The sequence below is a fragment of the Myotis daubentonii genome, chromosome 17, assembly GCF_963259705.1.
Source record: "Myotis daubentonii chromosome 17, mMyoDau2.1, whole genome shotgun sequence".
NCBI lineage: Eukaryota > Metazoa > Chordata > Mammalia > Chiroptera > Vespertilionidae > Myotis > Myotis daubentonii.
In genome coordinates this window covers 22327581-22354547 of record NC_081856.1, presented here as the reverse complement: position 1 = coordinate 22354547, position 26967 = coordinate 22327581, and the positions used below count along the sequence as shown (strand labels likewise).

At 41.5% G+C, this 26967-nt stretch overlaps 1 protein-coding gene across 12 annotated transcripts in view; it reads right to left on the bottom strand.

Moving 5' to 3' along the window:
- Positions 1-25877, bottom strand: part of ASPH (aspartate beta-hydroxylase) — a 192588-nt gene extending 166711 nt beyond the window's left edge. For 3 of the 12 annotated variants that reach the window (XM_059673091.1, XM_059673094.1, XM_059673100.1), the window contains exon 1: positions 9279-9652. In XM_059673091.1, coding sequence (XP_059529074.1) covers positions 9279-9384 — 106 coding nt within the window. In that variant the 5' untranslated portion in view covers positions 9385-9652. Of the gene's footprint in view, positions 1-9278; positions 9663-25739 lie in introns of those variants that run through there. The other 9 variants (XM_059673093.1, XM_059673096.1, XM_059673092.1 and 6 more) reach the window with 8 other exon arrangements.
- Positions 25878-26967: the final 1090 nt, after the last annotated feature.

The window sequence follows — 26967 nt, the reverse complement described above, 5'->3', positions numbered from 1 at the left end:
TGATCGGAGAAAAAAACATTTGAACAAATTTTCAAAGGAATTCCTAGAAATACAAAGGAATTCCCCCAATTCAATAGGAAGCACTCATAAAACACCTAGAGTTTCATATTACATTTAGTGATAAAATAACAAACACTTTGTCACTAAAATCAGGAACAAAGCAAGAACATTTACTCTCACCATTTCTATTCAACATCGTACTGGAGGTGCTAGGTAGCACAATAAGGCAAGAAAAGAAATGAAAGGTACACAGATTGGAAATAAAGTAAGACTGTCTTTATTCATAGGTGACAATGATATTTACATGGAAAATCCCAAGGAATCTTTTTTTTAAACTACTCGAATTAATACTAATATATGAATTATGCAAGGTCATATGATATAAGGTACATGTATGGGTTCTATGTGCAAATATCAGCAGAAAATAATAGGGAAATAAATTTTTTAAATGTCACATACAATAGCTTCAAAAAGTATATTTTAGAAAAATTTTTAACAAAAAATGTGTAAGATCTTAACACCAAAAACTAGAAAACAAGGTGGAAAGAAACGAAAGACCTAATTAAAGAGCTATACCACTGCCATGGGTTAGACCCAAATTTGGTCTATACATTCAATGAACTCTAATCATAAACCCTAGCATACTTTAATCATTAGTAGATACTGACAAGCTGATTCTAAAATATATATGAGTATGATTACTGTAGCTATATAGTAAGTTTTAAATTCAGGTAGTATAAATCTTCCAACTTTGTCTTTTAAGATAGCTCTGGATATTAGCTCCTTTGTATACTCATATATATATACATATATACTCATATATATATACAAAGGAGCTAATATCCAGAGCTATCTTAAAGGACAAAGTTGGAAGATTTATACTACCTGAATTTAAAACTTACTATATAGCTACAGTAATCAAGAATGTGTGGTAAAGACATAAGGACAAATAGATAATTCTCCCCCCTAAAACAAACAAACAAACAAACAAAAAAACAGAATAGAGAGCCAGAAATAAACTTATCATAAGACCTGTATATGTTTGCTCTTTGACAACAGTACTGAAAGCATTCCAATGATGAGATGGATCATAGTTCTAAATATAAAAATTAAAACTATAAAATTTCTACAAGAAAATATAAAATAGCTTTGTAAGTTGGGACCAGGAACAAAGCTTCCAAGACAAGACACAGAAAGCAAAAAACATAACTAAAATAAAATAGACATCAACATTAAAAAAAAATCTGCACTTTGCCCAGCCGGTGTGGCTCAATGGTTGAGTGTCTTCCCGTGTACCAAGAGGTCACCAGTTTGATTCCCAATGGGGGCATGCCCCGGTTGTCGGCTTGATCCCCAGTAGGGAACGTGCAGGAGGCAGCTGAGGGTGTTTATTTCTCTCCCTCTCTTTCCCTCTCTCTAAAAATCAATAAAAACATATTTTAAAAAATAAAATAAAAATATATGCACTTCAAAAGATACTATTAAGAAAATGAAAAGGTTAGTGGGAGAGATAGTTGCCATGCCTATCTGAAAAGAGCTTCTATCCAGAATATATGAAAATTAGAGTTCAATATCAAAAGCCAAAAAAGCAATAAAAATGGTTAGTAGAACTAAACAGAAACTTCACAAAGGAAGATGGTGTAAATGGCCAATAAGTACAAGAAAAAGTACATGCCATCATTAGTCACATAATTTTAAATTACAAAGAGAAGCCACAAAACACATACCAGACTGACTAAAATTAAGAACACTGACAACACCAAATGTTGGTAGAGATGTAAAAACAACTTACCACACACTGTTGGTGGGAGTGTAAAATATATTTATATATTAAAAATCTAAAAATTCTTGTTCAGTAAAATATACCTCAGAATATAAATATGTGAATAACCAGACAGAGAGAAAGCCTTTACCACACAAATACTCAAAAGGTCCAGGATATAAAAAGAAATTCTACAAATTAAAACTAAAAATATAAAAAGAAACAGAAAAATAGGCAAAATAGATGAAGAGGCAACTCACAGAAAAGGAAACAGGAATGGCTCTTCCCACGAATAAGCTCAAAGGTGATCACGAGTAAGCTCAAAGGTAATCAGGAAAATGCAAGTTTAAACCACAACGTACTGCTTCACCCCCACTAACCTGGCAAACAGTAAACCTCACTACCAGGTGCTGGTAACCTTGTGGCAGCACAAAGGGAGCTCTGTTCATTGTAGACGGGAGTGAAAAGTGATATAACCACTGTGGGGTTAAAAAACAAAAAAAAAAGGCAATGTCTAGTATATGTATTTGCTCTGACCCATCAATTCCAATCCTGAATTATGTTCTAGAAACACCACAGGAGATGGACAGGTACAAGAGTGTCCGGGGCAGCAGTTAAAAAAAACCCTAAATAAGCCAAGTGGTCTCTGACAACAGGATGGCTAAACAAACTGTGGGATATTCCTACAATGGAGAACTACACGTTCCCGTAAGAAAATGGGGAGCCAGAGTTTGGTAAAATTCAAACAAGTGGAATCAAACTAGTATGCCAAGAGTGAGCCTATTCACAAAACTGTCAACATGTGCTAAACAAGTATACATATTTCTACACACAGGAATCCTTCCTAAGCAGTTTTCACATGTATTGCTTTAATAATGGGTAGATTTTACATGAATGAATAGGAATTGGATAATATGCAGCATAACATTATATGACATTATTTGTGTTTCTGTATATTATACAGAAATGCATGAGAATGATTACCACAAAATGTGTAAGAGTGGTTGGGAAGGGATAGCGCAAGAGAGAAGAAACCAAGAATTGGTAACATTTTATTTCTTCACCTGTGTGGTAGATATGCATTACTTTATATCTATTTCTAGGTCATAAGTATGTAATATTTCAAATAGAGTTTTAAAAGAAGCATACAGAAATATTTGCATTCTACAAGTCTGAGAGATGACTCACTGCCAAACAGCATGAAATAATCTATAAAACTCAGTAAATGACAAATATCCTATTCAAACTGATTTAATTCAAAGAATGGAAAAATGAAATTGATGGTAGGTATTCTTAAAAAAAAAAAAAAACCCAAACATTTACAACACAGATTTTTATTGTCATGTAAGGGGAAAAAATTAACTGCTCCCAAATAAAATGTACATGTGAATTTAAGACCAAAAAGGCTTTCCAGTATACTATTTCAGGAAAATTGAAATTTAAAACAGGGTGTGAGAGATAGGAGGAAAATGGTGTATATTGGCAGCATAATAAACAAGAAACAGAAGTTAGAGACAGGACAGAACACAAAACAGCAGTGAGTCTGCATATGGAGTGGCAGAAAAGGCTGCCAAACTGATATACAATGCTAGAGGCCTGATGCACAAAATTTGTGCAAGTGGCTCAGCCCTTGCAGCCCTGGCTTCATCTGGAAGGTCGTTCGGCTGTCCAATCTAATTAGCATATTATGCTTTTATTATTATAGATGAGAAAAGGCAGTTGTACAATACTGGTTATGGAATAATTATTTCCTCAATATTCTCTCGCTTTAAAATTAAGACTGATGCTTGCTAGTTTCCATACAGCAATGAGTCACTGGGTTAAATCTGTAGGCAAATAGGAGGGAGAGAAATGCTGGCATTTCTCCAAGTCCAGCAACAGTGGCTTCCACTCTGCTCCAACGGGACACCCTCCTCCACTATCCCTGGCCCCACTTAATTCATCGACCCTAAATCAGAGCACAGAGAGCATCCATGACAGATGATGACAGTCATACTGCAGCCAGATTGGCCAGGCAAGTCATCTGGAACTCACGGGGGGCCAAGGAACAGCCCAGATCTTTCAAAAGATCTTATGTACCTATTTTATTCACCAGGTGAGCTCAACATTTCCTTTGAGTCAAGCAGATTATCTATAGCAAATCTGTCCTTGGGCGTCATCAATCTGATCAGAAATTACCTTTAAGTGATTTGCCATTAAAAGATAACCATATCAGCCAAAGGTAACTAAGCTACATCCCTGAAAAACACTATCAAATGCAGACCCCATGCCTGAAGCACTCTCATTTCAGGAAAATAAAGTAAGCCAAAGTTTAAAAATAATAATGACTAACAAGAAAACACCATCTTGACTCCCAGCACTACTGGCAGAGAAAAAAGTTAAAAGGTGAAGGCACTGGGCTCCAGAGCATGCAGTCCGAAGAAGAGAAGGAAGAAATGAATACTAATCTCTAGTTCTCTAGCAGAACTGGACAGAACCATAGGACCAAACCCCAGTCTTGCATCCCCGACAGATGACACCCATGTGTACAGTGCTGAGTGGATGCTGCGCAGCAGGAACTGAGACATATGGGGAGCCCGGGCACCCCCACGTCTCCCAACAGATGGCTAAGCTTTCCCCAGAGATATGGGGATATTGTAAACGGGTTCTGTGTACACACAGGTTTTATTGAAGGGAAGTTAATGTTTTTAAAAATTTGTTATCTTGTACAGAATGAAGTCAAACCCCTTAGAGCGAAGCAGAAGTATCCAAGACACGAAGTAAGTTGCGTATTTTCATGATTGTAAAACAGTGTGCTGGGAGAGCACCAAAAGCTTGAACTGCATCTGAGCTCTAGTAAAATAAAATAATGTCACAGACCTCGGAGGGATGCAGTGGTTCTCAACCTTCTGGCCCTTTAAATACAGTTCCTCATGTTGTGACCCAACCATAAAATTATTTTCATTGCTACTTCATAAGTGTAATGTTGCTACGAATGGTAATGTAAATATCTGATATGCAGGATGGTCTTAGGCGACCCCTGTGAAAGGGTCGTTCGACTGCCAAAGGGGTCGCGACCCACAGGTTGAGAACCGCCGGATTAGAGGGTAAATCAGCAACTTGAAGGTTGTGGGTAAATGGGATACTTATACACCCCCTGAGGGGGACAGAAATGTGTCACGTGGTACCCAAAGCCACAGTCTAAAAAACGACCTCTAGAACATCCATTCCACTTAAAACACAGGTACTACAGAATATAACAAAAATAGGATTTTTTACAATAATCAAAAAATTTCAAGCATGCCATGAATGGCCAGTTTTAGACTCACTCTTAGATTAGAAATACTTTAATGAAAACACCTAGAAATAGGAAGGTATATAAAATTGACATTAGGGCTATCATAACTTTGAAAGGGAGGGAGAGAATAATTCTTCTGTTTGAGGAGACCGAGATTAGAGATTTTTTAGTGACTCGCCACACGGCTCTTAACATGAATCCAGGTCAACACTCTCTCCCAAGCTACATTGTCTTTCTAAAGAAAAAAGGATTTATTCTATTGAGACCATGGAGCTCAGGGGTTAAATCTCCCATGCTAACTAAAAATAAGGAAGATCGCCCACATATGCCTTCGAAATCAAAGTTACTCTCCTGGTAATCAGGGGAAAAGGAAAACCTTTCATTTTCTAGTAATCCCTCAGAGATGCGTCATTTTAAAACAAGACTAAAACATAGATCGTTCCTTTTATTTCCTAAACCCAACACAGATTAATTTGTTTGGTCTTTTAAAAATGTGTTCAAAAATTCCCTCCGGACATTTTTTAGCACTTGGTTTCATATGACCTGGCTGGGTGGACAAAATGCTGATCCACTGAACACAAAATAGTGCACAGTTCTTGCAGTGGAAGAATTATGGCCTTCCTATCTTTTCAACCTAGAATGACTAACCGAGGTTTCAGCAAGTGGCCCTGACTGACAGTGGGAAAAAGAAGGGGAATTTCACGCAGGCCTATTCACTCAAGGAAGCCACAATATGATCAGCAGTGTATCACATTCGTTAGCTGCTAAGCAATCTAAGAGATACTGAAAGGAGAAAGAAAGCCAATTTCTAAATGATTAATATGCATCAAATGAATCTATGAATGTATAAATTTTACAGACAGTGTAGGAATGCATTTAATTTTACGTAAGAGAAGTCTAAACAAATAAGGCTGCTAGGGACAGACTCTTACTATTCAATTACAAAATCTGCAGTTGAAGACTTTGAGAGCAGTGGCTAAGAGTTTTTAAGTAGTTACCCATGGGTAGTTTTGAGTATGTACAGGGCTGATTAAATTTAAAACACACACACACACACACACACACACACACACACACACACACACACACACACTCTAATTGGTATTACATAATCTTAAACTTCAGATTGAAGAAAATTGTGTCCTACAGTGACACCTACTGGTAATGGGCGGTGGAACAGCATGATACTGTTAGATAAAATAAACAGATGTTACACCCCTATAGCATGTTAGAAGCTATAGGGAAAGACTGAATGATACTCATAAGGGAAAAGCTGGACAAACAAAAGCATCACACATACCAGTGTTGGTGTACTACAAAATACTAAGCCCAAAAGGACATGATTCTTCTTAACCAAAGATTTTCAAATCAATAAATCTGAAGGAGGTTCCCTCTGGCCCAAACTGGCCATACAAGTCCAATTTACTTAAGTCTCTTTTATATTATAGACAGCAAAACTGAAACAGGTAAGATTGAGCTCCACAGGAAACTAGACATTTTAGCAGTTTTCAATTTAAAATGAGTACAATGAAAAGCAGGCACTTGCTTTAAAAATCTAAGTGTTATATAAATCCCCAGAGTTTCAGTTTCCAAACAGGACTTTTCAACATGACCACCAAGATAAACAGAAGGCCAGATCATCACCTTTTCCCTAAAACACATGTTTCAAAAGACTGGGTCCTTTTCACCACACATTTTTATACAAAAATTAAGCAATAAGAATGTTGAATGTGACCAATGTCATCATCAGTTTCAGATTCAATGCAAAACACTTAAAAAATAACTGACTATACAAGCCCCTGGACGTCTCAAACAAAGATTTTTCAAATGTACTGTTTCAAACATAATTTTAGTCACAGGAAACTTAATTGGTGAAACAAAGCATACTTTTCCTAAGTAACTATTCATAGTGTACCATAGAGCGCTCCCGAAGGAAGCTTAAAAAAAGAATCTACCTCAATTCCAAGACTTTCATAAAATCTTACAAATTATATAACCTAAAATTCAAGCAAGTGGTATAATAAATGAGTAACAAAAAAACCTGAGTTCTGGTCTTAGATGTCCGTTAACTAGTTGGGCTTCCAAAAATTACACGCCTTTAATGAACTAACCAACCTTTCTGGGCATTAATTTCTTCATCTCTTAGAAGAGGGAACTGCACGGGCCTCAGCAATGCCACTGCTAAAATGATTTTCCCAGCAGATGGGAATGGTTTGGGCATCAATGTCTATACTTCTATGACCCAAAACACAGAGCAACAAAAGAGAAGAAGAAAACAGTATAAATAAAATCACACTGTCACCCTGCAGTGTAACTGTTTACAACTGAGAGAACCCTCATTTCCATCTCCAGTGCCTTCTACCTGGCACAGTCAGAACTCAGTATTTATTGAGAGAGAAAAAATGTCTGCAGAAAAAGAATATTCATTATGTCACATGGAAGACTCCAATACCAACTCTTGAAATGCTTTGAGGGTTTTGTTTGTGTGCTAGGTTTTTTTTTTGTTTTTTCATAATACTGGTACTTTGTTTTAATATATTTGCTTTTACATACTTCGTTTCATGACAATTATGGAGTCAATGTGTAAAATGCTGTAAATCTTCAAATATGGACAGAGGTTGCCCTAAAATGCCTAAATATGAAAGTCAGAATAAATTCATTTAGGTCATAACATTTCCTAAATGTATTACCTGCCTGTTAAAACTGGTTCAGTTATTGGTTCAGTTCAGTGGGGGTGGGAACATAACACATTTCCCAATACTAATTCTTACCAATAGCAGATCATATAACGTGACTTGCTCAGGTGCAATCAGCCCTCTCTACTCACCATCGAAAAGGATAAAAAAAAAAAGGAACAAAGATGGGCTTCCCTGGTAAACAGCTATTGAAAACAATTAACATCTAAGTCTTGTTCACCAGCTTTTTCTGTTGGTTCTGAGGTGGCACAATGTCTCTTCTCATTTAGAAACTTTAAGAAGAGTAGCCTGAGCCAGCTCATCTACTCTTCAGCATGTTTAAGTCACTGGTTGGCATTTAAGGACAAGGGACAAAAGGACACAAACTTCTTCGTATGTCAAAGGTGAATTAATGTGATCACTTTGAACCTCGAGCTGTCTTTTTCCATTGACAATACAAATACTAGTTCACAGAATGTAAGTTTGTGCAATGACTTTCACTGCACCGTGTAAATTCATTCATTCACTGATCAAATATTTATTGAGCACCTACCTATTAAGGGCCAGGACCATGCTAGGAGTTGTGAAGAGACATGAACAAGAGGACGCAATTGAGACAGGAAGACAGTACACATGGAAATAAATAAGATAATTTCAGATAGTGATAAGTGCTATACACAAATAGTTCTTTGAAGTGGGGACATGGTTATCTGATTTACTTTCTTAATAAATATGAATATATTACATGTATACCTCAGGAAACAGTCTAAGTCATTTCGAAATGATCATTTCCAAAAAGAAAGTTCACAGCTCACATTCAATACACGTGTGCAGTGCAGTTTCAATATCCTATGAGTCAAAGGAAGTATAAAAGAAACAGAGAACCACTGAAATATGAGATGAAACTGATTTAAAACATCTGTTCCCCCCCCCCCCCTTTGGTAGGTAAGCACAGAAGGGAGAAAGGTGAATATTCAATCGATTTTTTGTAAGACAATGGGAAATAATTGAGAAGCTCACCCAGGATTCCATGGTATATTCTGTAACCCTTCAAAAGCATGTTAAGAAAGCTACATTAAGGCAAAAATATTTAAAATAATTTCCAAGAACATTCAAATTACTCCCCCAAACACACTCCACACCCCCAATAGAGTGTCCTCTGAGTTGCTCTTCAAAGCGGCTGATTTGGCAGTCACTTACTCTCTCTGACTTTGGCTCACTTCCAAACTCCCCAAAATATGCAAGGCAAAGGCGAATTGTTTCTCTTACTCCCATCCTCAGTCCCGAGGAAAGCCAAGGGAGTCGATCAATAACCTCCATGTCGGCTGCACCCTGCGTATGAGGGATCAGCCCACAGGCGCTCCCGGGCAGGACCCACCCGAGGCCGCGGACCCTGCTTCCCCAGCCCCTCCAGCCCGCCCACCAAGCGCGGCCTCCGCTCGCGCCAACCAGGAGCGACTCGGATATGGGGGAGACGCACGGTGGGTCCCGGAGAGATGGGATCGCACCGCCCGGATCGCACCCCCTGGGCCGGCCCCAGCCCCCAGCCCCGAGCGCCTCTGACCTCTCCGGGCCCCTGGGCTGCTGCTGCTGCCGCCGCTGCTGCTGGAGCCGCTAGTGCTGCTGCTACTGTTGCCGCCGCCGCCCTTGGCATTCTTGCGCGGAGCCATCGCGCGCACCGCTGGAGCAGGCGAGGGGTGTGGGACTCCCTCGGTGCGTAGGGCAACCTGGGGGCGCGAGGGCCGCCGCTGGCAGGGGGAGCAGCAGCGGGGACGGGCCGCGGCTCCTGTAGCAGCCCTGGTGCCTCAGCACCTCCCGCCGCACCTACAAGGGCTTTCGACCTCGTGCGGGGTGCGCGTGCCCGGGCCTCTCCAGCGGCGAACCTCCGACTCCCTCCAGAGGCTAGAGCGCGGCTCACCGGCCCGCTCGGCCACGCCCCTTCCCGGCCTAGCTCCGCCTCCTCCCTGCACAGGGGCGGGGCGGAGGATGAGTGACGGGATATCGGACCTATCACAAGAGTTTCCATGAAGGGGGTGGAACTCTGCTGCTCTTCCCCGCCCCCTGCAGACTTGGGGCTGTTCTGGCACCACGCAGCCGCCTGTGAGCGCGAGCCGCCTGCGACTTTGCAATCTGTCCCGATCCTTTGGAACGTGGCAAACGTGGAAACCGAGAGGGCTCTCGCGAGTGTTGGAGGACCCCGCACGATCGGGATGGGGCGTGGTGCGGGGGCGGAGCCGACGGACCCGTGTGCAGCGTTGGCCAGAGCGCGCAGCCTCTTGGCCCTTTGACTGGGAATTTTGTCCATGTCCCACTTCCTTATACGCACAAACACCAAGGAATGCATCTCTGCTTCTTGCGAGAGAGATGTGTTTCTTGTCGGTATTAATATTAATACATTTCTGAGATGGTGATATTAATAGTTCAATGCTTAAGCCATACATGTAGTTGATCTGTTCCGTTTTAAGGCAAGACTTCATTTTGTTTATACTATCGATATTTTCAGAAAATTTTAGTTAAAAGGTGCAAATGTAGATGTAAAACAAAAAGTTCATTTTGTTGCACTGGATGGCACCCTCTTACCTGAAATCTCCCCCTGCCAGGCTTTGCCTATATTTATCTTTCCTTGATGCCCCCAACCGTGGGTCCTCTCTGACTTGCAGCCCCTGAGCCCGTGATGCCTTTTAGGTTTGCATGAGATCTAAAAAATACCTGAGTCCAGGGATGAACCAAACAGGAACGTGACGTCAGGTACATTACCTTCATCTTTGTGTCGCCCATTGCCAGTGCAATGCCTGGTACTTAACAGACAAGCAAGAAGTGCTTGGTAATTTGATACATTTCTGGCAACGTACTAAGATCTTCCTACACTTGACCCTGTTCCAGAGCACCCCCTGGGAATGTCTCAAGAGGGCTCAAGACCCAGAGACAGCGGTTGCAGTGCGGCAGCTGGTTTTATTCCTCTATCCAGGCCCACGCCCCACCCCCATTGCCAGGTCCCCGGGCCCACCGCCTCTTCTGCGGTGAATGGCTCAACGCCACTGAGCACTGCCTAGGGAAGCACAGAAGCCCAGTGAGGGTGGGTCGTGTTGAACAATGAGAGAAGGCCTCTCCTTTTCGTGAAATAATGTTAGTTATTAAGATAAAGCAGGGGCAAGGAAATATATATATATAAAAGAGAGAGGTAAGGAGAGGGATAGAAACATCAATGAGAGAGAAACATGGACCAGCTGCCTCCTGCACGCTCCCTACTGGGGATGGAGCCCGAAACCCGGGCATTGTGCCTCAAGGGGAATCTAACCCGTGACCTCTTGGTGCATGGGACCACGCTCAGTCTACTCAGTCACACTAGCCAGGCCTCTCGAGTTTTAACTGAAGCAGCTCTTTGTTTTTATCTTATGCACCCCCTGCCTCCTCCACACATCCTTTTTCCCATTTCGCTCCCTTTCAGTGTGGGTGGGGTAACTGAGCTAAGAGATAAATACAAGTGACAGCACTTAATATAAAACAGTATGAGAGCTACGCTGAGAAAAACAGTGCTAACGGTATTTGAACTCCTGAGTTATCACAAAACCCCGTTATTGTGTCCATTGGCAGAGATGAGGTAACTGAGGCCCCGAGAGGTTAAACAGGGGATCAGCGGTCACAGAAAGAGCAGGGATATGAACTCAATTCATCTGCTTCAAAGTCCATGGTCCAAATTTTCCTTTAGGATAAGGCTTTTGTTCTGAGCAGAGGTCTCACCTGACTCCCTCTCCTCTTAGCAGATGTGCCTCATTGGTCCTACCTTCGAAGTTAGGTCTGAAACCTGATGGTGGGTGCTTAGCGAAGTCCACCTCTTTGAGGAAATCGAGTTTATTTGATAACTAACTCCCGAATGCCTTGAAGTGGTTCTTTGCCCCTGCATTTCCAGAAACCAAATCTAGTAGCATTGATAGGTATCTGTTGTGTATCTTTGGCAGTACCAAGCCAACCTAGAGGCTTTGTAAATATAGTGCACAGGAAGTCAGAGGCTACCTGACTTCCTCCTTGGACCACAAGGAACAGCTACAATGGCATTTATACACTCAGTATTATACAAATGTATAACAGTGTTTATGACAGCAGATACTGCTGGCTGTCTATACAGTGTAGTTAGTGTCAGGGACAGAGTTTCCCTAAGATAAGTATCAATATTAGACCTTTTACATCTGTTTGTACTTCCCTCCTAAAGAGCATTCAAAAACACATACCCTGGTTCCACGAACTTCTTCAAAGAAGTCTTTTTCTCAGCATTGGGGCCTGGGGGGGGGGGGGGGAGGCTAGGGAGTCAAAACATCCTTGAAGTTAAACAAAAGGCTACCCTTGTTAACCTAACCTCATTTCAGTGATTTCTGAGTAAGCTATGATTGAACCCTGTGGTGAAGCAATGTGAAAAGGACCATAACGATAAGACTTAACTAGGACAATGTGTTAAAATACTAATTTAATAGAGCTTTTAAACTGGGCCAAATGTGCCTTTCAGATATTTCCATAAACTTTCTATTGGTTTCACTGGGATTCGCAAGTAAGAACTTGAGGACAAGATTTGTCCTAGTTTGTGTGTGTGTGTGTGTGTGTGTGTGTGTGTTGACCCTTCACAACCTTCAGTCAAATGCTTTCCAAATTAGGTATTTCTGAACTTACTTAAATCTGCTAGAACACTGTTTTAAAGTTGCATTTTAACCTGCTTCCTAGAAAATGCTTCTTATTTACATGCAGTCTTCCTGATGTGAAATTTTATTATTGCAAACTAAAAATGAGTATTTCCTCATCCTTTGTTTACTTCCATAATGGGAAAAAATGAATTTCAACTGGTCATGATTTAGCTGTATGTTTTCATTTTACGTTAGTGAAATTTGCTGCAATGAAGCTATGCTGATAAGTACAAGAGCACTTTTAAGACATTCTGTACTGGAAGTGTTCTCATGTGAGTTATTCCCATGTGAGTTATATCGCAACAGGTTAATGAACTGTCATCTTCATCAAACAACTTGATTTTATATTACCATAGAAAACATAACCCTGGTTAGTATCTAAATTATAAATACATAGAATGAGTTTATATTATCAGAAGTAATTTTAAATCCAGTCAAATATATTATAATTGGAAATATTGTGTTGTAATATTAAAAAAATAATCTGAAAACACTAGCTAAGAAACCTGTTCTTTCTTTTTTTATTTGAATCCTTTACAATTTTTTTCTATTAGGATATGTCTTAGTGCCAAATTTATTTCCTAATAAATAGCATTTAAGTAGTGTGTTGTTGTTTTTTATTGCTAGGTCTTAAGTTTCTTAGTACAGGGAACTGATAGAATTGATTCTTTTTAAGTTTCAAACCAGAAAAACAAACAAACTTAAACATGGAGAAAAAGTCAAATAATTAGAGTAACAACTGATTATAACCTTGGCAAATCTGTGGTATATGAAAGGAAATAGTAATGTGATTTAGGAGTCTTTAGAAAGTAATGGAGAAATCAAGAAAGGAAAAAAAATGGAGGAATCTTAAGGATTCTACTGTTTAAAGCAGGAGTCCTCAAACTTTTTAAACAGGGGGCCAGTTCACTGTCCCTCAGACCGTTGGAGGGCCGGACTATAGTTTAAAAAAAAACTATGAACAAATTCCTGTGCACACTGCACATATCTTATTTTGAAGTAAAAAAACAAAATGGGAACAAATACAATAGTTGCATTTGCATGTGGCCCACGGGCCGTAGTTTGAGGACCCCTGGTTTAAAGGGTAATGATTTTCCTTAAATTATATTTACCTCAAGAATCTGTGTGTATATATAATAAAAGTGATTGTTTCTATGTCTTTCTTTTATGGAAATAACCACTCTCATCAGGTGGCAACAGTTCCCTGATCCAGAGAAAAGTATCCTGAAATTAGTTTGTAGGATCCTCCAATTTCATCAATTCTAAATACATTAATTAGATTACTTGCTTTACAACAGTGTTATAACAATCTGCAAAATTAAATCATTTAGAGGGAAGGCAGGGTGAGTGGGTGGGTGGGAAGAGATCAGCTAAAGAGCTTATATGCATATATGCATACCCCAAGGACACAGACAATAGTGTGGAGAAGGCCTGAGGGGGTGGGGAGGGGGGTTGGGGGGAGGGGCAAGACAGGCTAAAAGGGGTTAATGGTGGAAAAAAAAGGGGACATATGTAATATTTTCAACAATAAAGATTTTTTCAAAAAGAAAAAAATTAAATCATTTACTCAACTTGATAGTTGATGAGAAATCCCGCATACCCATCATAAATTAGTGTTGACTTGGTCCTTTTTACACTGTCATCAGTTGACTTGAATCTATTCTGTAATTTCAGAAGCACATGCCAAACATTACTGAGCTCATAACAGAAAAAAAAAATATATATATATATATGTATATATATATATATATATATATATACATATATATATACATACATATATATATATATATATATATATGTATATATATATGTATATATATGTATATCTCCTTAGAGGCATTGTCAAAGAACTTGCTAGCATGGAAACTAAGGAGGGTCTCCTTGTATCATTGCAACAAGACTTTATTAACCTAAAGGCCACTGCTAATATACTTGAAACTCTCCAGTACTTCTTTACTTTGGGAAGTACAATATTCATTACTTTAAAAGCTTGCTTAGTGTTATGTTGTGGCCAGTGGTCCGCATATTTTGTAATTCTTCGTGGAACTGCTACATTGCTGACTTCATCACTTGATGAAATCATCTCTCTGTGACTGGGTCCCTCTGAGCCAGAGACAGATACCAATACGGAGATGATCACTGAAGCTACTCCTCCCAGCGCCAGAGAGAATATGAATCTAGCAAAGCTGTGCGGAAACCATTTCCAAGCAGCTGTCTCACAAATTGTGATCCTATTGTATCTCTTCTTGATGGTATTCATATTGCACTTAGTGTTTCTCGTGCCAACACAAAAGGAGGATTGAGAAGCTCAGCTGCCAGAAGGTACCCTTAAAGAAGCAATTGTGTAAAAACCTAAATGCAGGAGTGTTGACTGTGTAGACCTAGCCCAAGAGATCGTTTTTAAAAAATATATTCATTCTGAGTTCAAGACACATAAACAGCTTGTTACTATGCTTGGGCTTATCCTATCTAATAAAAGAGAAGCATGGTAATTAGCGTACAACTGCTACCCTTCCCATTGGCTAATCAGGGTGATATGCAAATTAACTGCCAGTCAAGATGGCGGCCGGCGGCCAGGCAGCTTGAAACTAACATGAGGCTTGCTTGCTTCAGTGATGGAGGACTCCAACGTTCCCCGCCTGCCTTGCCGGCCTCTGAGCTTGCAGTTTGAAACATTGTAACAAATATAGAAGCTAAACAAAACCCCAGAAACCCCCCAATCGGCCCTACCCTGAGCGTGACTGAGGGTGGCATCGCAACCTCCCTATCCGCCCTGCTCTGTGCATGACAGGAGCGACGCCCCAACTCCCCAATCGGCCCTGCTCTGAGCCCGACCAGAGGCTGCACCTAGGGATTGGGCCTGCCCTCTGCCACCCGGGAGCAGGCCTAAGCCAGCAGGGCGTTATCTCCTGAGGGATCCCAGACTGCGAGAGGGCACAGGCCAGGCTGAGGGAACCCCCCTTCCCCACCGAGTGCACAAATTTTTGTGCACTGGGCCTCTAGTCTATATATATAAAAGGCTAATATGCAAAGTGTCCCCTCAGGAGTTCAGGAGTTCAATTGCTTGCTATGACATGTGCTGACCACCAGGGGGTGGCACGGAACAAAGAAAGGCCCTGGCCGGCAACCTGCAGCCAGGGAAGGAAGGCCCCGATCAGCCCTGATTGCTGGCCAGGCCTAGGGACCCTACCCATGCACAGATTTCGTGCATCGGGCCTCTAGTGTAAAAATAAGTCACAAACAGAAGAAAATGGCATGCCGGCTACCAACAAGGGTAGAGACTGCCAATGGCCCCATCTATGTATCTGTATAGCATGAAGTAGGTATTAATAAACATTTGTACCTCAGGGTCCTTGAACTTGGTCTTCCTCTGCCTGGGGAATGTTTTTGCTAGACTGTCCAGAGGGTCACAGGACCCTTGTCACCCTCTCAGTTTAGCCCCAAGCCCTCCCATACGTCTCAAGCAGCAATGTTTATATTTGTAAGGTAAGGGCTTATATCTGATAGTAATGCCCAAAAACAATTAAAATAAAGTAAATGTCTTTTTTTCAAGTGGCACACAACTTAAAATTTCAATTATTTTCTAAAATAGGTAAGCATACCCCTTTTAGCATTTATCTCCTATCATAAAATTGTGAGCAGCCCTGAATAGCTAAAGTAAAATATTGAAGAGCAAGCATAGGGAGACAAGGAAACATTATATGAATGTGTTCGGTCATCACTTAGGGAAGATGGTACCCTGAGGTGGAGAATGACCTTTAATGCATACCTGCTTAACACCTGAAACATGACCAATTACAAACATTAAACTGACAGCTCTCTGCAATTAGAGTTACAAAATAATGATGTGACTTCCAAATCAGACCAGCATGGGACAGAGAAGAGAATCTGTGAATGATATAAAACTAGGATGCTGGGGTGACGGGGGGAGGTGGGGAGAGGGGAAGAGGAAGGTTTATTACATAGCCTAGTTTGCCTGAGTCTTTTTTTTATTATTATTATTTCCAAGTTAGAAGACGTTGGATCTAACACCAGATTTGTGCTCAATAGTATTACTGTAATTGGTTGGACTTGTGTGCCTGTACACTAAGAATCTGGTAAATTTCACATAGGTTATTGTATACTTTCTGTTCAGATTTTCATCTCATCTTTAAAAAAAGAAAGTCAAGTCTCAAGTTAAAAGGATCACTTCAAGTATTAAAATATGCAATGAGTCACTAGAATTCAAGTTCTCAGGAGGAGCAGATCTTATAAGCAGCAAGTCTCACTGAATTATGCCTGTTCAAGCCTCATGCCTGTTTGTGTTGTGCAGTATGACCCAGAGCACAGGCTTTTAGAGGAGGGCTGACCATTCCCAGGCACTGTAATGTGTTCCTCACTCTTTTATCACCCTCAGAGATCTTTTAGCCTCAAAGCATCAAGAAAAGATGTGTCAGATACCTCTGCCCCTCCCCACTCTGCTATTCTAGAATGACTTTCTCCCTTCAAAACTGCTCACCGGGCCAATCCAATTTTACCCGATATGCGTGATGAGCACAAAGAAAAGGGGAGCATGCTGAGTGTGGCTGCTTGCTGGTCCCTCACCTCCCTGGTCTGTCAACAATGCAGGCCTGAATCGTCTCAGCCTGGGAGATACTGTGGACTCAGAGCTAAAAATGTTTTCTACAGCTCAGACTTAGGAAGCAGGTGAAAAGTCCTAGAGTTAATAGGAAGATTCCCCACCAATCAACAGAACCCCCTTCTCCCTCCTGTCCTCACATTGAGGACTCCCAGAAAAAAAAATGCAAGTTGTGAGGATGGAAGGATGACTGGCAAAAATGTGGCCCGCCTCTGGCCCTGATCCCACAGAAAAACAACTCTGCAAATAAATAAGACACTGTGCCAGAGACACTGGCCAAAACAATTTACTATGGAGAGTGGGGGAGGGGGAGCCCTTACCAGCAGGCAATAGTGCAAGCGGAGCATGACTGATACAAACCACCTCTCTGGAGCCCACTGCTTTCCCCAAGGCAAGCACAGTGACCACTCGGAAGTCCTCACTCCTGACTGGGTATCCCTCTTCCCAGCTGTTCCAGCAGGAGTGGACAGGGGTTTTTGCTACCATCGGCAGGTTATAATTCAAGATAGTGAAGGAAAGAAGTCCATGTTACAGCTTTTGTTGTCCATCCCAGCATTTGCCACTGGTAGGCTGGCATTGGTTCATTGGTGGCTAATGGAACAGGTTTTTGCGAAACTTTCTCTAAAAGATTCCCTGCCTCCCCCCAAATTATCAGTCCCCGAGCCCATGCCCTGTGGCTGCTCTGAACACTCTCCAGTTATTTTCTGGATGCCCCAAAGCCAGGGCAAAAAACAAGAGAGGGAAGTGGCATTTCCCCACCTTCCAGGGTATGTGTCCTCTGACTGACTGGCGGATGGCTTCCCACATGTCTGACCCTCCCCGCCATCTGCTTACTTCCTTATCTCTAACTCATCCCATTCAGACAGCCCCTATTCAGCTAGAAGAACTGAAAGGGAGGTACCCAGGGGAGTGTGCCTTCGTCGGTGGATCTTTGGGCTGCTGCCACTACCAATCCCTTTCTTCTGAAGACACAGGGAGCAGAGCCAGAGGACTGCAGAAGCCGGCTCCAGCTCTGCATTCCCAGCCCCCTCGCCCTCTCCCCCTCTCCCGTGGTGCTCAGGAATCTTAATGTCCTTGGCCTCTCTCACTGCCTCCCTCTGCGTGCTCCCCTCTGGGCTGACCTGCAAGGCTTTGGAAGTTGTAGGACTGGCGCTTCCTACAACTTGGGGGAACTTTGTTGGCTGCCTAATCGCCAGAGAATGCACTCATGTGTCCTCCTTTATTTTGAAGTTGCTGCTTTCTTTCCTCAAATCCACTTTATTTTTCAGAACTGTATGGGCCAGAAAATATTTGGATATTTGCTAATAGGGTGGTAACATGTGCTTTTGCCGCTCCCCCCACCCCCCGCCCTGTAGTTTTTGAGATTTTGACGGTGTTTGCCATATAGTTATGACAATTAGGCTGGCCTTTATCTTTCAGTATAATAAACTTTTCATTGAGAGCTAGTTTTGACGGAGGGGGGAGGGGGAGACAATATATGACATCTGGAGATCTGAATGGAGGAGGGAACTAGAACAAAGTGTGACAGAAGAGGTGTAAAATGCTAATTTTAAAACCAGCTACAACTGTTTCCCTGTTCTTACCTAAGTTAGGCATGCAATTAATAGCTTATCCTTATATTACATTCTTGCTGATAAGGGCTGTATTCTTAAAAAAGGACTATTCAGATAATTGAACAAATTCCCACATAAAAACTAAGGGAAGCCTTATTTCGCATAATTCTACTAACATTTCCTATCTTCTCACTTGTAACTTTGGCGTTGTTGCCTTTGAAACATTTTGCTCTTGACATTTACATGATTATAATTACTAGCTTTTTCAGCATCTTTACCTCTGCTTCTTATATACGAGTTAAGGCTGTTCCAGGCTACAAATGAGATTTGCTCCCAGTTTCTTAATTCTTAAATAATAGCCTCTGCCTTCACCATTTTCAAGGTATCAATATAATCAGTTCTATTTGAATTTTAATGCACAACCACCAGATTTTCACCTTGTGAAATGATTCGTTTTCTGTACACTTATTGCTGAGGTTGTATAATTAAGGCAATGTTAACTAATCTCAATTAAATGCTCAAACCTCAAGATAAACGCTTGTGCAAGACTCATTTATATTCAAATTTCAGAAACACATAGCTATAACTGTTCCCTGATTAGGCTCAAAAATGAATGGCTCCTGAAGGCCCTTGAGGGACAGGGGAAGACAGCATTTACATGGGAGTGTCACAAGTCATATTCTGGCTCTAATTAGTTGTGCTGTGGAACCCCAAGATATTCATTGGGCCTCTCCAGGCTCAGTTATATCAGATGTAAATGGTGGGCTGTCACCATGGAGACCATCCGCCTTCACAATCTGATGAAAGCTATGGACCGTCAAGGGAGATATTCTCATAGCCAGAAAGTTTTCTAGTCAGTTTTAGGGATTCATGTACCAAAGATTAAGAATATCTGCACCAGAAAATAAATTTCTTTCTACCTTTTGCATTCTATGATGTTAAGTCTTGGTAGCTGCTAATGGAAATTCTGTCTTATATTTTCTTAGTTTATTGACAGGTTTGGTGGCAGAAGATGAGAAATAGCAACTGGGTTATATAGCTGTCTTGTATCCATGGCAACTTCGAATACTATTAACTAGTCTGTAAAGAGAATGCTTAAGAATCCACATAAGATATCAATGTGGTTGGCAAAGGAATGATCCTATATGGGTTCAGTGGGTTTACTTAGCTTGACTGTCTTCTGCACTGTATGAAATTTTTCTGGACCCTGCAATGAGATAATGCAAGACAAAGTCCTTTGGAAACTGGAAAGTGCTTTACAAATGTGGCCAATTATTCCCTTCTTAATTTTTATGGCAGATTAATACTATAAAGAGCATAAAATTTTTTAGTGGCAATATCCCTTCATGCCCAATTTTGCTCAAGCTGATTAACTAACCTGCTGGATTTGGGGCAGAACAATGTGCCATATATAGTTTAAGGAACTGGGCATTTTTGAAGAAATGTAACATTGGCAATAATATGACTTCTCTGCTTTTCCCCTCACTTACTCTCAAACTTCCTTCCTTCCTTAAATATTTTTTGACCTCTTAACGTGTCAGACACTGACTTGTGAGCTACAGTACATATTTCCTTCCTTCCTTAAATGTTTTTTGACATGATAACATGTCAGACTCTGCCTTGAGCTACACCAGGTCATTTGATTCCATGGTGCCTGAGTTAGCTTACATATTTGCTGGCAGAAGAGTCTAGCATGGGCAATTTCATCTAGTTCAACCTGCAAGTACCATGTGTGTGGCCCATTCTACAAAGGTCAACCAAGTGCTTGCTTCCTGCCAGGTACTGTACCAAATACACGAGGACTTTGTCTTCAAGGAGCTCATGTCATTCTGGAGGGAGACTGGCACACAAACTAACAATCACAATACAGGCGCTACCTTCACCTTCTGCCTGCAAAGGCGGGTGGACAGGGGTAGGGAGGGCCGGAGGACTCAGCTACAGTGGGCCCATGCATACCTCATAAAAGTCATAGGGCTCCAGGGCCGCAAAGGAGTCTTCATGAACGTGTTGTTTAACCTCTTCATTTCACAAATTGAGTCTCAAAGAGTGAGAAGGACTTGCAAAAAGTTGTGTAATGAGTTAACGCAGAACTAGCAATGCCTTCTCAGCAAGGACAATGCTGCCCACATTGAAGTGAAAATTGGTTCTTGGGGGAAAAATAATTTTAGATATTACACTGGTCACCTCCAAAGGGCCATCGACATAGATAAAAGCCAAGTGACCAGAACGACTAGATCGACTGGAATGACCAGAACAACCGGACCAACAAGTCACTATGACGTGCACTGCAGCCAGCCAGCCCGATGGGGGTGGGGCCAGCTGGCCAACCTCCCACAGTCCCCCCCCGCCCCCCCCCCCCCCCCGCTGGCTGGCCCTGATCAGCCCCAATTGGTGCCGGCTGGACCCCACCCATGCATGAATTCATGCACCGGGCTTCTAATAGTATATAAATAGATATGTAGGTCTGTGGTGTTAAATTTTCATGGGGTGGAGGGATGATTACAGAAAAGTAAATATCTAAAAAGGCCCCTTACAAGGTGAGGGACACTAATCTTTTAAAAAAGTTTGACTTGATTGTAATTTTATGGGTATATGTCCAAACTCACAAAATTGTATGCATTAAATAAGGACAGTTAAAAGATACATCCTGTAGACTTCAGTAAAGCTGTTTAAAAATGTTAAGAAACACTGCCCTGTAGTTAGATCACTGTTCTGTCTACTACTCTACTTCACAAATTCAGAAATAAAACACCCTTCACTGATACCTCGTCTTTACTCCATGGTCTTAAATATTACTTTATCTATTGTCTATCTCTCTTTCTTCCCTTCTCTTCTCCATTCTTTTTCTTGTCCCTTTTCCTTTAATTTTTTTCTTCCTTCCTTCCAACCATTAAAACCTATGAAGGCTAATTTGTTTTCAATGGACTACTTATGTTCAGGCATTATGATAAGGCTTAACTATTACTGTGAAACTTGTGTAAATTAATAGATGTAGGACACACAATCCCTTAACTTTAATTTTATTCTCCAAAAAAATCATACTTTAAAACCAAATTCATACGGGCATCCTAATTTACTGGAAAAATATTTATGGCCATATACTTATATCAGCCGCCTCCTGCAGGATTCCTACCAGAGGTCAGAGAGGGAGCCCAAACCGTGCTATGTGCCCTGACTAGGAATTGAACCAGCAAACTTTTGGTGCACAGTATGAGACCCTACCAACTGAGCCACACCAGCCAGGACCTCAACAAATTCTTAAAAGTAGGCAGGGGAAGCTTTGCATTACCGTCGGGCAGGGTGTGAGGGGTCTCAGAATACCAAACTGTGAAACTTCACGGACAGCATTTAGGATATAAAGCTAATTAGCAGAATCTGGATATGATCAATTCGGACAGATCAGTAACATTCTTGGATTTAACATTCAAGGTTTTAACCAATTATGAGACTGGATGGCTTGTAACTTGAAAAAACCTTCAAATTTTACTGATTTTTACAGTTGAATATTTTAGGAATAGGCAAGGTGATATTCCTGAATGATCTTCTTAGCTAGTGAGAGATGTTCAGAGCTCACTTAGCAATCTTGTCTTGACTTGCTTTCTTATTCTGAGTCATAGTCCCATATTCAGAAACACTCCTGAAGCGAAGCCAATTCTATTTCTTTTTGTAAAGTGGCCAAAAAGGAATTCAATCCCGGAAAGAATCCTTAGTGAACAATTCAAAGTTCTGGGTAAACTAGAGTGAAATGTCAAATTTATCTGTGATAGGTACACTATGTGGTCCTATAGAGCAATAAAGAAAAAAGGCATCTATGATACCCTTGCAAAGAAAATGACCAGGTACAGAGAGGACTGGAACAATAGAAAGGCCAGCCCACCAGGAAGAGCTAGCAATTGTTCTGCTGGCCATTTATCTAGAGAAAGTAGAAATGATGGAATAGTTTTGTATCTCAATTGTAGTTATGGTTACACAAATTACACACGTGATAAAAAAAATAGAACTACACACACACACACACACACATTGTACCGATGTCAATTTCCTGGGTTTGATATCAGACTATAATTACACAGATGAAAGTAACAGGGAAACCTGAGTGAAAGGTACATGGGAACTCTGTATTATCTTTGCAATTGCCTGTAAGTCTATAATTATTTCCAAAGCAAAAGTGGGAAGAGAAGAGATGATGCTGGTTGAGAAAGGGTTGGGTTTGTTTTTTTTAAAGTACAGTTTATGTCATCTGAGTTGATTTCCCCTGTGGTTGTCCTGCCAGCTGCTGCTGCTAGATCCCTGATGAACTTCCTTAAAGTGGCCCTCACTAAGCTCTGCCAGCTGTGGCTCTGAGTTTCCAGTGACCCTCATGACGGCACTCCTCCGGCACCCTGCCGGTGTGGCTCTGTGCACACCGCTCAGCCTGTTAAAGCAGCCCTCTACACGAGGTTGCAGGTGGGACTTTTCCATCCAAGGTGTTTCTTTCCTTAGACCCTTAGGCATCTATTTCTCTCTCTCTCTTTTTTAGTTGGTTTCATTACTGAAATTTCCCAAAGGAGAGACAAAAAAGCAGGCACCGAGGACAGGTGTCTCAGGGTTCTACCAGTGGGTGATGAGCGGGGAATCCAACAACCAGGTATTCAGGGTGGCTGAGACATCAAAGGTGACAGGAATGTCAGCCAAGAGACTGTCTTGATTTTCACGGAACAAAGGAGCAGGGCTCCAAAAATTCCGTTTTGATTTAACCGAGTTGATTAGGTAGAATGCTGGCTACTCGTAAAAATCAGCTTGGGAGCTTTAAAAAAAAATAGCCACTCTCCCATCTTACCCCACACCAGGTAAATCAGAACTTTTGATTTAATATATATAAAGATACATGAACACATGTGTGGATATGTATTATATAAGATTTCACTTGTACCAGGGGAATAAATAGTATGTTACTAAGCACTATGGAGGAAAATAAGATTGAAAGGGGAATAGGAAATGTGTTTGCTGAAGAAGCCGCAAGTTAAAAATAGGTAGTCAGAGATGGCCACCTTTTTCTTGTTCTTTGTAAAGCTCTTTTGATACAATGCATAATTCTCAGAGAAGGAAGTCTTCTAATATGTCAATGTCAACTTGCATTTATTAAGTCAACATTATCGACATAAGGAACTTGTCTTAGAGTAAATATTTAGAAATCTAAATAATTAGGACTGATTGCTGCCTCATAGTTTAAAATGAGCCGGAAAGAAAGTGACGCATTGAAATTACTGTTTGCATTTGGAACTCTGTACTAACACATATGTTCCGTAGTTCCGAATATTACTTCCTTTCCATGCTAAGATATCCTAAAGGAGCAAAGTTTGTTTGGGGCAAATGATTTTCTTTTAAAATATATTGCCTTTTAAGATTAGTAAAATACTATTTGACTGTTGTACAACATTTGGAAAAGAGAAAAAAAATTAACCGTGATTTCACTGTTAATATTTTGGTTTATGTTTACCTAATCCTTTTTATTCATGCACAGACATGTGGTGTTTATTTTTTCCTCCCTTTCATATTTCAAAAACATGCCAGATATGTTAGACAAACTCTAATTATAATTATGCATTATATGTAGTATATATTTGTATATACAGTTTATAGTATAGTTATATACTATAGTTACAAACTTTAATAAGACAATTAAAATATTTGGGGAGGTGGGTATTCTAGAACATGGAATATTCTGATGCTTTTTCTCCTGTTATACCTTAGCTGTACACCCTTGGTCCCACCACATCCTAAGACGCAAATTTTCTAACAGCTGCTCTCAGATTACAACAATCTAATCTTCCCTTTTATTATTCAGGTTCTCTGGCTACATAACTTTTCCACCTCATTGATCCTTCCAATCTCTTGAACTTTTTATTTTCTTTCCATTAATTTTGTCTCTATCTTGCCCAGATTCTGCAATCCACATTTACAACTCCCTTTGGTTGTTATTGTTGCTAATCCTTACCTGAAGATATTTTTTCCATTGATTTTCAGAGACAGTGGAAGGGAGAAATGGAGGAGGGGGAGAAGAGAGAGAGAGAGAGAGATTGCCTCCCCTATGCACTCCAACCGGCCCTGGGATCCAACCTTTAACCCACATATTTGCCCTTGACCAGGAATCAAACCTGAGACCCTTTGGTGCATGGGTCAATGCTCTACCCACTGAGGAACACCAGCCAGGGCTATAACTCCCTTTATTGGCAGTTTTTTCGTTGTGTCCCTCGGACTCCCAATCATCAACCGATATGACTATAAATGTCCGCTTTGCCAGTCCAAGCACACCTAGAGTCTTACTGCAGTGGGAGTCCCCTAAGGACAGACTGGTTCCACCAGCCTTAGAAAGTCTGTGTTTTACGGTGCTGTCATAGCAACTATGCCAACCCTCTGTCCTTAACTTTCCTCCATGCCCCTTAGCAAATGGCTTTTCTTCCTACTTCACAGTGACTCCTCCACTTCCTTCCACACCTGGGCCACACATACCCTTGCCTACATCCATCCTTTCCTCCCTTTCTCTTCCCAGCAGAAGAAATGTCCGTGCTGCTTAAAACCAAGTCCTCTGTTCCTGCTTGAGCCCCTTTTACTCCAATGTTATCTTTTTTCCTGTCTCCCCTCTCCCCCGGATTTCCCTTAGGCCAGAGGCTCCAAATCTGGCTGTGCGTCAGACTTCCCTAGGGAGCATTCAAACCAGTGCTGATTGCCTGGCCTTCCCTCCAGAGTAATTTAATCAGAATATCCAGGGGAAGCGTCCAGCCACAGGTATCTTTTAAAGCTTCCCAGTAGCATTACTTGGTGGCTACGATTGAGATCTATGGTGTTAGTCATTTCACATGCTTGGTTCTTTAACACACAAAACCCCTCTCATTAGTCCCCCATCTCCTCCACTTTACAACCAAATTTCTTGAAACAGTTACCCATACTCCCCGCCTCCCTCACTATCAATTTATGCCTGATTCAATTTTGCTTTCTGCTTCCAGCACTCCGCATTCCACAAACTCTTGTTCCTAAAGTCAAGGACACTTCACACGTTGTTGTACTTGACCCAACCAGCGTGTTGACGCTACGGGTACGCTTTCTCCCATGAGACCCTTGATTTCCCTGTGTCTCTACTCCCTCTGCTCGTCATGGTTTTGCTTCTTCTTCTTGATGCTTCCCAGGCCCCTCCTCACCTCTGATGGTGGGGTCCTTTGCCGTTCCAGCCTCATCTTCTCTTCCTCTACCCCTGGGGACTTCTCTTCGGAATTTCATCTGTCGCCATGGCTCTCACTGTCCTTCCTGTCCTGAGGTGGGACCTAAGCATTTCTGAAGCTAGCTGCAGACCTGGAGTTCCGGATGCCTCCTGAACTTCAGCATCACGTAAAAAACAAAAGGAGGAAAAGTACTCCTGAAATCCTGAAGTAAGGAAGTGGCCCTAGTAAGTATTTACAGAAAGAAAGTTAAATGTCTCAAGGCAGTGATAAGGCCCTTCACAGTTTACAGGGCAAACACTGACCCTTTTCCGTGTATATTCTCAGCGCCCCACTCAATCAGCTCCTTGAAGTTTGCAATCTCATACCTGGGAGGTATCATTGCCTGTCCCCACCGAAAACTCCCTCCCCTGCCCCGCCCTCTTCTGCTGTCCCCAGACAAGCCGGGGAGGGTGTTACCTTGTGCTTGTGTGTAAAAGAAAGCTTTTCAGTTGGACTGGTCCGTTTCTAGCTTCTACCAAATAAATGCTCATTTTGCTATTTTCCCCAAAGACGTCAACCCTGAAGGAATAATGGAAGGAAAACACCACCAAAAAACTAAGACACCACAAGGGTAGGGAAGAACTGGGGTGTGTGTGAGTGAGGAGCAGCTGTGGTGAGGGGTCGGAGATAGCAGTGACACTGAAGTGGTGGGAGCATAAAATGGGGAAGATGCTGTAGATTTCTGCTTTTGCTGTTCTTGCCTGTGCCTTGAGCCAGACAGTACCTGTGTGGACATCTGCAGAAACCAAGAGAAGAGAAGAGGAGAGGAGAGGAGAGGAGAGGAGAGGAGAGGAGAGGAGAGGAGAGGAGAGGAGAGGAGAGGAGAGGAGAGGAGAGGAGAGAGAGAGAGAGAGAGAGAGAGAGAGAGAGAGAGAGAAATGAGGACGAACTAAATGAAGAATATATATATTTTTTAAATATATTTTATTGATTTTTTTTACAGAGAGGAAGGGAGAGAGATAGAGAGTTAGAAACATCGACGAGAGAAACATCGATCAGCTGCCTCCTGCACATCTCTCACTGGGGATATGCCCGCAACCCAGGTACATGCCCTTGACCGGAATCGAACCTGGGACCTTTCAGTCCGCAGGCCGACGCTCTATCCACTGAGCCAAACCGATTTCGGCAAGAATATATTATTGTTATACTATTTGTCAACTTATTGAAA